Here is a 17,138-nt window from a genome sequence, read left to right on the forward strand (position 1 = left end):
GTAATCTTCTAAGTATACTGTACCTTAGGTTCAATAATATAGAATTCCTAACCCATGTCAGTTTTGTTTCCACTTTTTAATTCTGCCATTTTTCCTTAAAATTTAGGTTGTAACAAAGACAGCAGACCTATGTTTGCCAAATCCCAGCCATGAATTCAGAGCATAGAGTCAAAACTAGAGCAAAAAATTATCAGTGTGCACAACTTTAGAAAATAGTTTAGTACATTTTTGTTATAAAACATCTGAAGAATATTCACATGTACTTATCAAATTTGCTCCTGATAATACATGAAAACAGAACTAAATAAACCGTACACAATAAATCCCAGGTAAATTATATAAAAAGAAACAAAATAAAGAAAAATGGGGGCCGGCCAAGTGGCTCAGTTGGTTAAGAGTTTGCTCAAGAGTTTGAGCGCTGAGCAACAGTGGTTCGAGTCCAGCCCGAGCTGAGCAGCCGCTGAGCTGCCAATAGGTGGCAGGATGGCTCGGCTAAAAAAAAAAAAAAAAGAAAAAAGAAAAAAATGTATTCGTGTTGGAAGAACGAATACTGAAAGACAGGGCACTTTCTTACAGCGCCATGGCAAAGATAAAGCCAACTGCCACTTGTCACCTTGCAGCAGGATTAACTACCAATCAATGACACTGCTATGACAGCCACATGGAGAAAGGCCACATTTACGTATGCAATGCTTTATGCAAATACTTTTACCAACCAGAATAACAAACAGTTTCAAATGCAAGGTCAGGTATGCCTGAACTCTGCTAGGAGGGGCTGAGGGACGCAGGCTCGCCCCTGAGAAAGGGTTCTGCAGCCTCCTCCTAATTCTTGCATAATCGGACCAGATGAACCAAAAGGTGAACATAACGAGAACAGGCATCAGACTTATCCGGAAATCAGACTGGCCGGTGCTGCCTGAGTGGAGTGGGGGCAAGGCCTGGCCCCAACTGCTTTTGTCACGCCTCCTTTACAAGCTTACAGTTTTTAGACTACACTGTCACCACTCCAAGTATCTGCTAAACTGAGCATTTACCAAGAGTGGGAAAGTAAACTGAAAGTAACATGAGCTTTCCTGCCGGAGGCACATGCAGGAAGCTCCGGGACCGCTGAGCCCTGCACTTCCTCATACAACGTGGCCAAGGACCAAGTCTCCACCCACCAACTGGGCGCACATCTGACTGACAGGGGTGACACACGTGCTCCCGCAGCATCAGTGAGAGGGACACGGGCAGTGAAGAAGTAGGATGTAGAAACTTTTGGCAACCAGGCGCTTCCTTTGAGCTCTTGCAAACCTGCTTCCCTAGGACTCACACCAAGCCCTTTTTGTTTAAAAAGCCAAGGACAAAGAAAATTTCAAATGGCGCACGTTCACCTTTGGGGTTTGCTTTCCCCCCCGAAGTAGCTCAGCGGCTGCATGGCCTTCGCCACAGAGCTGGTTCTGCCGACTGCCACTCACATGTGCGTGTGCGCGTTTGGAGAGCTGGACTCTGAGATGGCAGCGCCTCCCTCGTCCCAGTCTGGAAGCCCCGCTCCCCATGGCCATGCTCCTTTCACAAAAGCACAGTCCCCTCGAGAAAAGCAGTGTTTCCATCGGGGAAGATGGCTTCTGGTGACCACAGGGAGCCTGTCAGCTCTCTCCCGGGTGCTCAACTCTGAACATTCGCCCTTCTCTTTTCAAAGGGTGTTTCTTTCCTGCCTTTATAAAATCCCATGTCCGGCCTGCCCTCGTGGTTCCCAGGCTGCCTGGTAGCCAGAATCCCTTGGGAAGATGTTGAACATGGAGATTGCCAGGCTCTACCTGAAACTAATGAATGAGCTGGGATCTCCTGCCCAAAGGCCGGCTTTCACAGGCAAACCGAGGGGCTTCGTACACCGGCACAGGGCAACCACTGGGCTTGTCAGTAACCCGCCAGTTACAGGCAGCTTACAGTTTGCTGGGGGCACGTGAATGAGAATTCAAGAGCTACTCTTTCATTGCACCGCCTTCTGTTTCAAGAATGAGAATTGTAGCTAGAGAGCTACATGCTTACTACGATAGGTGGACATGCGCATCGAGCCCGTTGCCAAGGTCTAAGTTAGTGCATCAGCAGAACTTGACCTAACATCACTGCTTCCTACTTTCCCCCAGGACACTCCCATTGTTTTCTTAAATGGAACCAGAGACGCCTGAGCCGCCAGCATCCACTGGGCTGTTAAGAGGTCTGGCTCGCAGGAACATTGGCTAAAAGGACCTGTCTTCCTCCTGGTTTTGTCTTTTTAGATATAGTTTGTTCTGGTGAAAATGATTAACATTTTAAGCAGAGGAAAGAAAAGCAATTGAGTAGATTACATTTTAAAAGGATTATGTGCTATACAAATATACACTTCAGCTTTTAAACATTCACTTGGGTCTGACTTAAATGTCACAGGAGAACAGAGATCACCAAGCGCACGTCTGGGACTCCAGGCCACTGCGTCCTCTCAAGAGTGTTTGCAACTGATTTAGGGGGAAAAAATACTGAAGACGACCAACAGGCCGAGGGGTTAGGACACATTTCCCACGTTTTCCAACAGCACACAAACTCCTTTAAGGAAGAAAATCATCTTATCTGGGTAGTCCTATTAACCCGTCACCTTCATTTGCGACCATGCTTGTGGCCGACAGTCCACATCACCTGGCTGTACTACAAAAACTTTATTTTCTTTGAACTACTGCTGTCCTCCTTGTCCGGGGCTCTGCTGTCCCAGCTAGAGTTCCTCTTGGGGGGCTGGCTCCACCTCTCCCGATCCCCTTCACTGAGGGCCCTGGTGTCTCTTCTGTGGCTGTGCTCCCCTTCCTGGTCACATTTTCTTGGATCTGTGGAGGCGCCTGTGCTAACAGCTGGATGGTCACACGGCCCGGGAGGCCTGTGGCTGCTCCCTGTGGCAGGAGACGGCTCCACGGGGCTGCCCAGCGCCTGGGGACTCACAGGGAAGCCTGGCTCTCCTGAGGGCGGTGTTGATCCCGGATGCTGGGGGCTCGAGGGCTGTGGATCCCTGAGACACCTCGCTGTGGCTTCAGGGTTCAGGCCCAGCCTCCTCAGCAGCCGTGGGTCCCGGAGCTGGTCCCTACCAGGAGGCCTTTCAGGGTCCTTTGCAGCGGCAGAATCGGTAGCTTCCTTGGAGTCCGAGGGAGTGTGGCACAGGGAAGAAGTGAAGGATGCCTTGGCAAGCTCCATGTCTGGCTTGTTGCTGGGCAGGCCGCCCGGGGACCTGGGCACCTCTGGGTGTGTGGTGGGCGGGTGAGTCAGGCTTCTCTGGAGCACGGGCTTCAGCTTCAGTATCTTCATGGCGTCGTGTTTATAGTTTTTGTCACAGGTCCTGATAATGGCGCCCCGCTTCTGGGCATCCTGAATCAGGTGATTCCAATGCTGATTTTCCTTGAAACAAGGAGAAAGGAGAAAGAATTACACTCCAAAGAAACACTCAGATTCTTGGGCAGCATGAAGCTCCAGCTGCATTTCTGAACAAACGAGACCCAGATGTTCACGAGGAGGTTCGCAAGAACCATTACCTTGTTAGACGGGGCTGAGAGGAAAAGGAAGAGGGCAGAGTGACAAAGCCACGTCACTAGAAAAGCCACCAGCTATAAGGAAGCGTTTCCGCCATTTGGACCACGTGTGCACCGGCCTGTGCAGCCTTGTCACTACTTACATTCCAATTAATTCAAATGAAACAGAATTAAATTTTCAGTTGCGGTAGCCACTCTGCAGGTGCTCAGAGGCCACATGTGACCAGTGGTCGGTGTCCAGGCCGGAGCAGGCCCGTCAGCCCAGAAGACTCCCCGAGCGTGCTCAGCTAGTCTTGCCTGCCTCGGAAGGCCAACCTTCTGGGACAGGGAGGCTTGGCTCAGAAAGCCCTAACTTTTGAGTGCACGTGACTGTTCCAGAAAAAGGGTCAGAGTCTTTCATCCAATTCTCGAAGGCTCCCAAACGCCAAAGGGCTGACCCGTGGGCTGCCATCCCACGGGGAGGAGTGGAGGAGGGGCGGCAGTGAGGCCACCCACTAGCATGTCCTTGCTGTGTGACCACATCACCTGACTTTTCTGAGCCTGTTTCCTCATCTGTCAAACAGGAATGTTTTATTTAATTGATTCTGAAAGCACACCATCTTCCCATCTCTGAATGTGGGGAGGCTCTTGGCCGGGAGCAGTTTATGACCTTAATCCTGGAGATTTCATGACCAGACAACTATAACCCCCTGACTTTTAGCCAATAAGACATTAAAAAAGAAATGCATCTCAGCTCTTGCCTGAAAACCTGCCCACAGGCATCTTCTGATGAGACAAGAAAAGTACCAGCATTAAGACTTGGAGAATGGAGATGGGTTGGAAGAAAAACCAGGAGACCATGCTGGGGCACAGGGGACGCATGTGCATGCACAGGGACACGTGTCCTTGAGCTGGACATAATTAAGCAGTGCTACATACTGAAATTGAAATACTTTTAGGAGTACCTTAACCTCTTCGTTTTATCTGTATTTTCTTTTATGTATGAGCACAAGTGACAGGATGAAATCTGTCTAAACAAGTCTGAGAGAGTTCTTTCGATAAATAAATATAAAACAAAAATTCTAGGTGAAAATGTGTCATGTCACTACTGTTTGACGATAGCACATAAAATGATGATGCACATTATAATTAATGGCTACTGGAATTTGATAAACTATGGTGACAACGGTGGCATCATGTGGTTTTTGTTAGGCTTAAAGGAAGTCACATAAATAAAGTACAGTGACTGGCACACACCAGGCAGTCCCACGGAAGCAGCGCCAGCCCCACGGCCCGCCCGCATCTCCGCCTCACTCAGAAAGCTCTGCAGAGTCCTACCCTGTGGCTGGAACACAGAAGGGAAGCACACAGCCCTGCTGCCATTTCTGCCATGTCCACTGCACCTGAACTTGGTGTTGAACTCAATCCTGAGATCACACAAACAGCTTTAAGAAGTGCTGTTAGGGGCCGGCCGAGTGGCGCGATGGTTAAGAACTGGCTTGGGACGCCAGAAGGCCCCGGTTCGGATCCCACACATGAGGGCCAGTGACACTGCTCTCTACAGCTAAGATGCTGAACAACAGCTCAACCTGGAGCTGGGCTGCCGTGAGTTGCCGGCGACGGCGTAGGCTGCAGCCCCTGTGGCAGTGGGTTGCCATGGGCTACCATGTGTAGTCAGCAGCCAGCGTGAGCAGCCAGCAGCTGCAGTGAGCGGCCTTCCAGAAGCCGGCTACTGATCTGCCTTGCCCAGGAAGAGCACAATGATGGTGCCAACTTGGGCCAGTGAAGCAACGTCCTCCACAACTAGACTAAAGAACAAAACGACAGCAACTTGTCTGTTCCCCTTCCCCCCAATTCCCCAATAAAAATCTTTAAAAAAAAAAGAAAGAAGTGCTGTTAGTCTTGGTTTCTCAGAGGAAACCAAATGCCTTAATCGTTGATCCCATTTCCGTAAGGGAAACTGAGCTAAAGAACCACCCACCCCTCCCACCACCCCCAAAAGCTCCAAGGACAATAAAAGTAAGTGTGAAAGCCCAAGTGATAAACCGGGAGTTTTTCTGTTCTATTCTTTGTCTCTTTTCGGAGCCTGGGTTCCTAGAGCTAAGCGAGTGTCATAGCTAGGGTAGCAATGTAGTCTGGGGGCTCACAAAGACTTTCTAAGGAGCACGCAGAACAGCGAACGGAAACCAATTTTCAACTTCCAAACCAGCTTCCTATGTCCTCCTGGGGCTTTCTTGCCCCTCCACTCCATCCTTCAGTCACAAAGACACTGGTCCATCCCAAATCTGACCATAGGGGGTGCTGTCAGGGCGCATAAAACTCCTGGGAGCCAAAGGAAGGGGGCAGGAAAAACAGGGGCACCCACAGGGCTCCTGTAATCAGGGCACCACCGAGAGACACAGCTCTAGTAACAGTCTCCTTTCAGGTTTAAACATTATCAAAACTCAACTGTGTAAAAATAATAATTGTAATAGATTATTCAAGTGACAGGTAATTTTTTAATACTCAAGTCCTTATGGTCACAGGAAAAATAATTTAAAAAAGCTTTTATAAAATAAAATAAAATAAATACAATAAAAAACGTTTTATTTTGAGGTGACTATAGATTGACATGAAGTTGCACAAAAAGGCAGAGAGGTTCCCTTCACACAATCTCCCCAAATCGTTATGAAAAACAATTTTTTAAACTTTCAATTTATATATAAATTTTTATAGCAAAGAAGCATAATAGTGAGCTTAACAGAAAGGCTTTTAATCATAAAAATATATTACCCCACTGAATTTTATTCTCAACAAGTATGAAGGGAAGCTCAACTTCAAAGAGCAGAAAGAATAATAGTGACCTCTATTCCACTGGATGCATTTAAGAGTGATGTAGTAATTTATTTTTGAAAGCTTTATTTTGTGAATTAAAGACTTAAATGTAAGACCTGAAACCAAAAAAGTCCTAGAAGAAAACATAGGTAGTAAACTCTCTAACATTGTTCTTAGTAACATTTTTTCTGATCTATCTCCTGGGGCAAGGGAAAAGAAAAAATAAACAAATGGAACTACTTCAAACTAAGAAGTTTTTGCACAGCAAAGGAAACCATCAACAAAACGGAACGAAATCCACTGCATGGGAGAAGATATTCACCAATGACACAACCAATAAGGGGTTAATATCCAAACTATATAAAGAATTCATGCAACTTAACACCCAAAAAAACTAAGAATCCAATTAAAAAATGGGCAGAGGACTTGAATAGATATTTCTCCAAAGAGGACATAGAGATGGCCAACAGATATGTGAAAAAATGCTCAATATCACTAATCATCAGAGAAATGCAAATAAAAACCACAAGGAGATGTCACCCCCACACCTGTCAGAATAGCTATCATCAATAAATCAACAAACAACAAGCGTTGGCGAGGATGTGGAGAAAAGGGAACCCTGGTGCACTGCTGGTGGGACTGTAAATTGGTGCAGCCACTATGGAAAATGGTTTGGAGGTTCCTCAAAAAATTGAAAATAGAACTAGCATATGACCCAGCAACCCCACTTCTGGATATTTATACTAAGAAATCCAAAACACTAATTTGAAGAGATATATGCATCCCTATGGTCAATGCAGCATTATTTACAATAGCCAAGACAAGGAAGCAACTTAAGTGTCCATCAATAGATAATCGGATAAAGAAGAGGTGGTACATATATACAAGGGAATATTACTTGGCCATAAAAAAGAATGAAATCTTACCATTCGCGACAACATGGATGGACCTACAGAGTATAATTCTAAGTGAAATAAGTCAGACCAAGAAAGACAAATACTACATGATCTCACTTATATGTGGAATCTAAAGAACAAAATAAATGAACAAACATAACAGAAACAGACTCACAGATGCAGGGAACAAACCAGATGGGGGGGGACTGGGGGGCAGGGTAGAAAAAGTGAAGGGACTAAGAAGCACAAATCGGTAATTACAAAACAGTCACGGGGATGTAAAGTAAAGCACAGGGAACATAGTCGATAATATTGTAATTAGTATGTAAGGTGCCAGGTGGGTACTAGACTAGTCAGGGGGAGCACTTCACAAATTACATAAATGTCTATGTAACCACTACGCTGTACACCTGAAACTAATATAAAACAATACGGTATGTCAACTATACATAAAAAATTTTAAAAGGGTGGTGGTGGGGGGGGGGGGAGAAGGAAAATACCTATCCTGACCAGTTGTAGAAACAACCCTGAATAGGCTAATTACCTTTATACTTATATTCTCCTAGTATGGAACTTGGAGATACATCAAGTTTTATTCCTTCTAAAAAAACAATAAAAATAAAAGCTCTATTTCAAATGTCAGTATGTATAATACATTAGAAGCAAAGTCTTTAGCAATACTTAAAAATAGGGGGTACACACAGCTTTTAGAATTCTTCCACAGGGGCACACAAACAAAACCAGAGCCAGCAGGCCTGAGAGCGGCATGAGAAACGCTGCCCTTGGGCGCCCTCTGGTGGCGCTAACCCCAATGGGAAGGGTCTAAGGCAGCGATTCTCAACCTTTCACAGGGGTCGCCTAAGACCATTGGAAAACACATACTTTCGATGGTCTTAGGAACCGAGACACCGCTCCTCTGCCCGTCTCCACGCCCACATGCAGATACGCCCACATACGAGTGCCCGGCGACCCCTGTCGACCCCAAAGGGGTCGCAACCCACAGGTTGAGAACCGCTGGTGTAAGGCGAGGGCTCCTCTCCTAAGCAAACCAATGACTGCCAGGTAGAGAAATGAGAAAACCCCAAAGTTCCTGCCCTGATGAGGCCAGCAGCAAATACAGGCTTTATGTAGCTGTAGAGCTCAGCCAAACCACTGTCTTCCAAAGAGGGGCCCTTCTAGAGGAGCATCTGTCCTGACAGGAGCTCTGAGGCCACTCACTTCCAGCGACAGAAGGAAGCAGCACTGCTCTACATGCTGCAATCGAGACAACCACGCATGCTCTCGCACACGCCCTCTCAGGGGCGTGAGGCTGGGCCTGCAGCAGCCACATTCACTAGTGTTCACGAAGTGCCAGGCACTCTGCAAGCACTTCACCCATATGGATTTTCACATCTTCTGCACAACCCCAGGATGCAGACACAATTTGTTTAAAGGTCACCTTGAGAGCACACGGTGGGCCCTTGGGCCCGGGCTGAGAAAGGGTTAAACGTTTCCTGGTGTATAAAAGCTCCAGGAAGAAGTTGTTGGAGGACATACAACTGGGGGGAGGGGCTCATTACTTAGTGGACACCTGAAGCCATTTCCATGTTGATGGAAAATAAAAACTAAACCCTGGCCCAGTGTCAGTGACAATGGGCAAACCTGTGAGCTCTCTGGTCCCCAAGAATCACCTACCATCAGGGTCCTCAGATGTCCGAGGATGAAGAGGCTGTACTTGGCCCGTGTAATGGTGACATTCAATCTCTGCAAACTTGCCAGAAATCTAGGCAACAAAAAGAGAAAAAAAAGAAAAAGGTACTTCCTTCTACAGAATGACGGAGCCTACCAGTGTTGGTGAGGCACAGGCAGGACTTCTGAGGTTTTCTCGGGCTCCTTCTGCCTCTTTAGAGTCACCGCGCTTTCTCCCTCTCTTCCCAGCACAGGGCGCCTGGCCCAGACGCAATTCCCATTAAAACCAGTAAACAAAACACCTGTGCTTTCGAGTCTGCGACTTCAGGGCATGATTACTACACCAAAGGGACATGAGTGTCTGTCAATTTCCTATTTGGACTTGAATGAGATACCGGAAATTTTAACAGTATGATTTCTAAGCCTTAAAAACATCCTAAAAATATGATACTAGATCAATTATTCTTAAATTTAAATATATTTGAGGTTATTAAAATATTGTGGGTCTAGTACAGAAATATACAACATTAGACATGTAACAATTGATCAGAGAAGAGCTCTGAAATCATAGAATTGGCGTATGATAACGGTTAAATGGCAAATGAGTTGGAAAAGAATGGACTATTTTACAAAGTCGTCCTGATAACTGGCCCCATTTGCATATGCAAACTAACTCTAGGTAGGGGCAGAGATAACTAAATTACTGTTTTCTTTTAAGAACAATGAAACATATTTACAGTCTGTAAATTCGATCTGCTACTCCTGAGAAGAAAAAAAATCTCAGGGCCCTGAGCCTCAGGGAGTTTTCTGTCACCCATTACCTTGTCCTTAGCATCTTCAGTAAATACTCACAGTAGTTAAGGTGAACCAACTTAGCCAAAGCAGAAAACAGAGAGAGAGGAGGAAAAACCACTTCATGACACATCCCACGGGAGAGTAACACACCCCTGCAAAGTACACTTGATCCAATGATTTATTTCACTCTTATTAAAGAACAGATTCACACCGTGACATGGGTTAATATACAAGGTATCAAGAGAGGCAGACCTAACAGTGGATCAATTTCACAACTTAAAAAATCAATTACAGTTACTCACCCGATTGAGCCTTGCATGGAATTTGCTCTGACACACGTAACAATGACACAATCTTTCTGCCGTCCCTGGAATGCATCCACAGTATCTACTTCTGCCGGCCTGCTTATAAAAGAGAGACATATTTACTGGAAAAAGTAAGATAATTGTGAAACATACATGTTTATATAGTACTATTTTTCAGAAACTTTTTTCATGGTCTCTTTATTTACTGAAATATAATTCACATAACACAAACTTCACCACTGCACAGCACATCGCTCAGTGGTTTTTGTCTTCGCTAGGTTGCGCAGCCATCCATCATCACTATAGAACTTCACAACATTTCAATCGCCCAAAAGAGAAACCCCGTGCCCCTTAGCCGTCAGTCTCAATTTCCCCTTCTCCCCAGGCCCTGACAACCACTAACCTACTTTCTATTCTGGAAACTTCATCTATATGGAATCACAAAACATGTGGCCTTTTGTGTTTGGCTTCTCTCAGGAGTGTTGTCAAGGTTCATCTATGTTGCAGCGCGGATCGGCACTGCATCCCTCTTATGACCAAATAGATGCTGGTACTGGTATACCAACATTTATCGATCCATTTACAAAACCTGGTCCTCGGTTTTTCTTCATTGGGAAGTGTTTGATTACTAACTCCATCTCTACTTTTTATAGGTCCGTTTAAATGTTCTTTTCTAAAGTCAATTTTGGTTGTTTGTGTGTTTCTGAGTTAATGGATTTCCAATATTTAAACTTTAATTTTACTGTTGAGGTAAAAATGACAAAAACATGATCTTCACCCTATACACAAAGACACTAAAAGGGTTCAATTATTCTAAATGAAAAAGTGACTTCTCGCTCGAGTTAGAATTCACATTAACAAGTCATGGAACTAAAGGGAAAGGCCTGGAGTTTCTCCATTAATTCCACTGTCAAGTGTAATGGTGATGACATTCCAGCTGGCAGGAGGCACTGTGTCCATGGGGCGACAACAGCACCCGTTCCCTACCCAGCTCGCGTCTACGGGCCGTGTCCTTGCCTCTCCGTGCTATCTATCTTGCCAGGGCCTCAAACCACTCCCTAGAGTCTCCTTTTCTTCTTTCCTGTGATCCCCGCTTTCTTCTCTGTAATTCAACAGAGACACTGGCAATGTCTGTAACGATATAGACGGCTTACCCTTTTCCATCAAATTCTTTGTCCAGCTCCTTCTGAATCATCATCTTCTGGGCCTTGTAATGGGTTATGATACCAATTTTTCGGGAAGTAACATCCCTTTTTTCTTTAATAAGTTTAATGATCTCCATTACCAGTTTTATTTCTTGAACATTTACATATGAGCTAAATAAGACGGGAAAAAAAAACACATCAAAATGAATAGCAGTCTAGTTGCTCACTTAAGTCCCACTTTGTTTTCCATTAAAGGGCAGGTAGGTTCCATCGCTACTCAGTCAGCAGCGACTCAGAGGCTGAGCATTAATACGGTCCACATGAATAGAGATAGCTGCCTGGTGAAATGTGAAGTTGTAAGAGAGAAAAAAGTTCACAGTCAGCTGAAGTTTAAGCACCAGTTTCTTAAACATGTTAAAACAGGGACAGCAATCATAAGAACAAAGTGTAATAATGAAGATATGAATAATAATAGCTACCATTAAGGATTTGCTATCTCCCAAACACTGAGAAAAGTGCTTTACATGGATTATCTTTCTTACTCGCCCACCAGGGCCGAGCCGATCACGCACCACACAGCCGACAGGATGCCATCCACACGGCTAACATGCTGCGCGCCCGAGAGGAACAATGCGAGGCCCTGCAGCAGGCCCAGGTCCTCACTGACCTCCTTGCTGGCCCCATCCTGCACTCCAAGTCCCCTCCCAAACCACAGTGTCCTCACCCACAGCAGGCCACAGGCACTGGGGCTGCACTACTGCAGCTTCCCTTTAAGAATCTTAAGTACCCACCATCCTAACTTCAAGTCTTACCATACAGACGGCCCCGTTAGCTAGCTCTCTCTTCCACCCTTGGAATCTTTCTTTTGCTTGGTCACCTCCACCCCCACTTCAATGCCCTGCTCCGAGCCGGCAGGCCCCACTGTAGCCTTTACAGCCCTTCTGTCATGGCAAACCCCCAGGCAGCTGCTGCTTTGTATTTCTAACTGCTGCACCCCTCCTGACTAATGTCTGAGCATGAGCACACGACACAGGTGGAATGTGTTTCCTCGCACTTCACCGATGGCACAGAGGTGCTGACAAATGCAGCCTCCACACCAGGACTCCTCTTGTCTCACAAGCAGCCCTGGCTCCTTGGAGGTGTTTCCTCACTAGCGACCACCACTCCTCTTTGTTGTCATTCACAGGCTGCCTGAACAATCCAACACACTGCGAGTACTGCCCACCCTCCGTCTCACACCTTGATGCAGCTGAATCTGCACTTGTCCTTCACAGCCCTTAGCCCACCGGGGCAATTCCCTTGGTGGTTACTTGGTCGATGTCCATCTTCCCTGTTCGACCATGATCACCTTGCTCTGGGGCCACATGTTTTACTCAAAGCTATGATCTCAGTATGTATCTATACAGGTGCCTACCAAACGCTAGTTAATGTGATCCCCATTATACATTTAAGAAGAACTAAAAGGTTGAAAGAGAGAGAGAATGATAAAAAAAGAGCTAAGTAAAAATGATTGTGCCCTGGCCCTAGGCAGAGAGATGTGTTACATGCAAAGTGTTTTGAATATAAATATGAACAAAAATAAAATAATTATTCTGGGGTCATCACTGGGGGTTGAAGAAAGAGAACATACTCATTATCCCGTCTTTCTGAACCGTCTCCGACATCAAACACAAGGTAGGGTTGAAACACCCAATCTGATGAACACCGACTGGTCTCAGTCAGCCTACAAAAATGGAGCCAGCATTCAGAATCCAAGTCAAGTTATCAGAAAAAAGTTTAAATTATACATTTTTTTTCTGTAGGGGAGGGAGCTGGGCAAAGTAAGGGGGCAAGAAGAACCTTCTTTATTAAAATGTGCTTTACTGAAAGGTAAAAAACAAATTCTATTTCTATTCTAGTGCTAAGGGGAATGATCTGTGTACTTAAGACATAACAATTGTGATTGAAAAAGTACTCATAACAGAGGAAGTGAAAAGAGCAAGCCATAAAATACTATGTAGAGCATGGTGTGATTTTTAATTTTTTTTAATTAAAGAAAGAAAAAGTAAAATATGCATAGTGCAAGGGCTGGAAGAAGACACACCAAAATGTTACCAGTGATTATTTCTAGGTGGTATAAATATGGGTGGTTTTCCTCCCTTCTTTTTTGCTTATCTACGTTGGCTGCCATCAACATGGCTTTCATAATTAGAGAAAATGATCAAACCTTTGATTTATGCTTCTTATGGTAAGACTTAAGAACACAGTAAAATAGCTATTCTTCCTAGGATGCTAACTGACAAACAAAACCAGCTAACAATCAACGACTAGACCTACCTGTTTGTTTTCAGATTTTTGTTATAAATGTAAGTAGAAGGGAAGAGACAGATGTCCGGGTGCATCCGGTACTGGACGCTGAGCTGGACCACAGGCAGCCTGCCGCTCACACTGTGCTCGACGTTCTCTTCCAGCAGCTTGTAGAAGCGGGCCATCAGTGACTGGTCATAGCCGTACTCCTGCGCCTTCTGCCACGGGCAAAATAAAGCAGCCATCTCTAAGAAATGTGCTGGTACTTCTCCCACTATTATAAAAACAACTACTGAGCTCTGATACGTACATGGCAAGGTTCAGGTGCCATCATCAACAATCAAAGATTCAGAGAAAGAAGCTGTTTGTGACCCTGGCCCTTGAAAAGCCACGCACCTTGACCATAAAAGTTGAGGTATTTTCTCCTTATTTAGAAAACCTACATACTGCTTATGAAAGAGATGTGACCTTGAGAATGGCTGCAACCAAAGCTATTTTGATGCTGTCAGAGGTCACCTGACTCAATGATGTAAGAAGCAAAGAATGTGACACAGATTTTTAACAATTACTTCTGGGGTATGCTCTCAACAAACAGAAATACTCAATGTCATTGTAAACAAGCACTTTTAAAAGACCAACTGCTTTATCCATCCCTCTTGTACACACTGACATATAAAATTTACAGTGTTGGGACTGCTGAGGTAAGATCAAGTCTCACAGAACTTATATTCTAGTGGAGGACACAGACAACTGACTAAGTTCATTTCATAAACCCAAAATAGATTACAACCTGCAATCTGAAAAACAGTCACCTAACTGACAAATGAAGAAAATCGTACGTTATCATGGCTGTGCCTTGGGATAGACTTTTCAAGGTCAGCATCACACCAAAATCCAAAAAGCATTACATCAAATAAGCTAGAAGCAAAAATGTGCTCTGAAAGTGCACGAAGATGATGGAATCTTCTCAAGTAATACTGAGCATGTGTGCAAAATCTGAATAAACCTGTTTCATGAACTGTGAGAGTGGGGAAAAAAAGGCATTTCTTAAAGACTACATCATTTATGAATGTGATTTGAAATAGGTTTGTGCAACTAAATAAAATAAAGATTAGTAACATCTGACAATCTCATTTACATCCCCAAAAGTACGCTACTCAGGTTAGCCAAAACGTCATTTTGCATCTTCTCTCTCTCGGGAAAAAGAAAAGGGACTTCTATGAGGTAACATGTCTACTTCCATAAAAAAGCTGAGTCCACTTTATCGAATGAGGCAGATTTCTACATTCTGACGTGGAAGGACATTCCTGATCTATCTACTGACTTTTGGCCCCGAATGATTCTGCCACCTTAAAACAAAGTCAAGTGTCTCTAGTGAGATTACAAACAACAGGGGAGAGGTTCACAACGGAGGCGCTGCTCTGCCCACGTGCAGAGTTCACAATTGCTTTCCCTTCACGCCCCTTGCACCTTGTGAGGCTGGGGGGGGGGGGGGGGGGGGGGGCCACAGGCACATGTGCACGATAGGACAGGGTTCTAAAAGGGGAAATGGACTCTTTTTAACGCTGTCCTCAAATTGGCACATATTGAAATACCAATCATAGCCTGGGATTCTTTTCCTTGCTTTTAAAGATTTTCCTTTATTATTGTTTTGGTGTTTGTGGTATTAAAATAAATCAGATGCGGCCCTTAAAATAGCTGCATGCTGCCTTTCCCAAAAGAGGCCCAAATGCCCACAGAAGAGGTTCCTTCTAGTCTGCGGGTCTCTTAACACGGCTCCTGTCAACACGTCTACGGAAGCACAGCTGTGAACACAGGGACATTTCAGACACTACTCACACACTGACTGGTGACGCAGACTGGCATCTATATGTTTAAATGCTCCGTCCTCAATTTAAGACTCCAACAGTAGAGTTCTCTTTTCTCAGCCTTTCCCACTTTTCCTTGCAAGTAACATGATAACCCAAGAAAAACGCCCCCACAACTCCAAAAACACAGCCCCAAAGACCCTTAAAGAAACAGGGCAAAACTCACCATAGAAATGACTGTGGGAGGGAGCTGTTTGGGGTCTCCTACCAGGACAAGCTTGTTGCAACGATGGATGAGTGGGGTCAGAGTTTCCACTTCACAAGACTGGCCGGCCTTAGTAAGAAAGCACAGGATGGAGAAACAGTCTGAATTATCTTTGCGATTTAGTCATCCATGTACAGTTTATCTAATTCACAAAAAGAGCAGAACTTTCTCCGTCTGCACCAAGTATCAAAAAAACGATTTTCTTTAGTCAGGAAAACAAACAAACAACAAAAAAAAACACTCAAAAAAACCCCTAGCACACACATATTGTGAAGTCAGCCACCCCTCAGGTGCCACTGACGCTTGGGAACCAGACACAAGCTACTAATTAGGCCACGTAATGTCCCAGGATTGTGGTTCTGAGGATGTGCATGTCAGGGTCTCCACCCAGCCCCACTTCCTTCCTCGGTCCTCGGTAGGCCTTTCAACTCCAAGGTTCAAGCGCCTCTTCAATTCAATGACGTTTTCTTTGAATATTTCATCACTTCCACTTTTTGTATTCTTTCATTTTGGTGAACAACGGGCTTGGATCTCTGGATCAATTCTCTGTCCCTCCCTTGCCGTTTCTTTCGTGCTCTGGCTCCACATTCTAGCAAACAGTAGGTGCCTAACAAATGTTTGCTCAATGAATGAACTAAGAATAAAGGCTCTTAGCTAAAAACACTGTGGCTCAGGGATGTCCAAAGTTATATTCAAATGCTTCGAAAGGTTAACAGAAACATTCTGAGCAGAAGCTAGGTAGGTAACTCTTGGAAGGAATCTGGGGAGGAACCAGCAGGCTTCCTTAAGACTGTAACCCCAATTCTGGAGAAGCAACTGTAGCTGTGGTGAGTCATTAACAGCCCATTTCAACTTGGGACACACACACTCCATCAGGGAAGAATCAAACGCGCAAAGACCACTCTGGCAACACTCGGTGGCCACTGCTCATCTCAGCCTTACAGCACAGTTGGAGTGGCTTACTGACCTCATCGACAATGACACAACTGAAGGGGACACCTCCTTGCGCCCGAAAAGCAGACTCAAGCAGGAAACCGCCACTCGTGCTCAATGTGCAGCAGATGACATGGGATTCTAAAATGATGATATTCTGTGTTTTCTGTGGGCGTCCTTGAACCTTGGGCAACAAATACAGATTAATCAGTATTCAGTTGTATATAAATTCTCAACTGTGATAGGCCTGTTTTTACTGTAAAACACCCGCTGTTTATTACGTGACAGAATAATAGTAAATGTTAAGGGAGAACCTCAAATCTAGAAAAGAGCAGTAACATTCAAGATAATCAAAACCACCAAAAAGAACACTGCTTTGCAGTATAGTCTAAGCTTAGAATATAATTTAAGCACACAAAGAACAATTTATTCGGGGTTTGATTTGGTCAAAGTAGATTATAATTCTTACAACCAGATAGATGTATGTTGGCAGGTATCAGGATAAGTACAGATTCAATCATTCTACTCAGCTGTGAAGCAATTATTTGAGTAAAACCAAGGTCAGAACTAAACTTGAATGTATGTTTTTCTGTTAGCTTTAAAAATGTTCTTTTTGGGCTGGCCGAGTGGCGCATTGGTTAAGAGCTGGCTTGGGATGCCAGAGGGCCCCGGTTCGGATCCCACATATGAGGGCCAGTGACACTGCCCTCTACA

At 44.8% G+C, this 17,138-nt stretch overlaps 1 protein-coding gene across 1 annotated transcript in view; it reads right to left on the minus strand.

Moving 5' to 3' along the window:
• Window positions 1-459: 459 nt before the first annotated feature.
• The window catches only part of SETX (senataxin), a 79,620-nt gene continuing 62,941 nt past the window's right edge, over window positions 460-17,138 (minus strand). Inside the window, exons 18-25 of the mRNA XM_019641744.1 lie at window positions 16,459-16,608; window positions 15,453-15,560; window positions 13,449-13,636; window positions 12,763-12,855; window positions 11,142-11,303; window positions 9,985-10,083; window positions 8,894-8,981; window positions 460-3,399 (exon numbers count right to left, since the gene is read on the minus strand). Of these exons, the coding sequence (XP_019497289.1) occupies window positions 2,665-3,399; window positions 8,894-8,981; window positions 9,985-10,083; window positions 11,142-11,303; window positions 12,763-12,855; window positions 13,449-13,636; window positions 15,453-15,560; window positions 16,459-16,608 (1,623 nt within the window). The 3' untranslated portion in view covers window positions 460-2,664. The remainder of the gene's footprint in view (window positions 3,400-8,893; window positions 8,982-9,984; window positions 10,084-11,141; window positions 11,304-12,762; window positions 12,856-13,448; window positions 13,637-15,452; window positions 15,561-16,458; window positions 16,609-17,138) is intronic.

Source organism: Hipposideros armiger, unplaced genomic scaffold (genome assembly GCF_001890085.2).
Source record: "Hipposideros armiger isolate ML-2016 unplaced genomic scaffold, ASM189008v1 scaffold_3, whole genome shotgun sequence".
Lineage (NCBI taxonomy): Eukaryota > Metazoa > Chordata > Mammalia > Chiroptera > Hipposideridae > Hipposideros > Hipposideros armiger.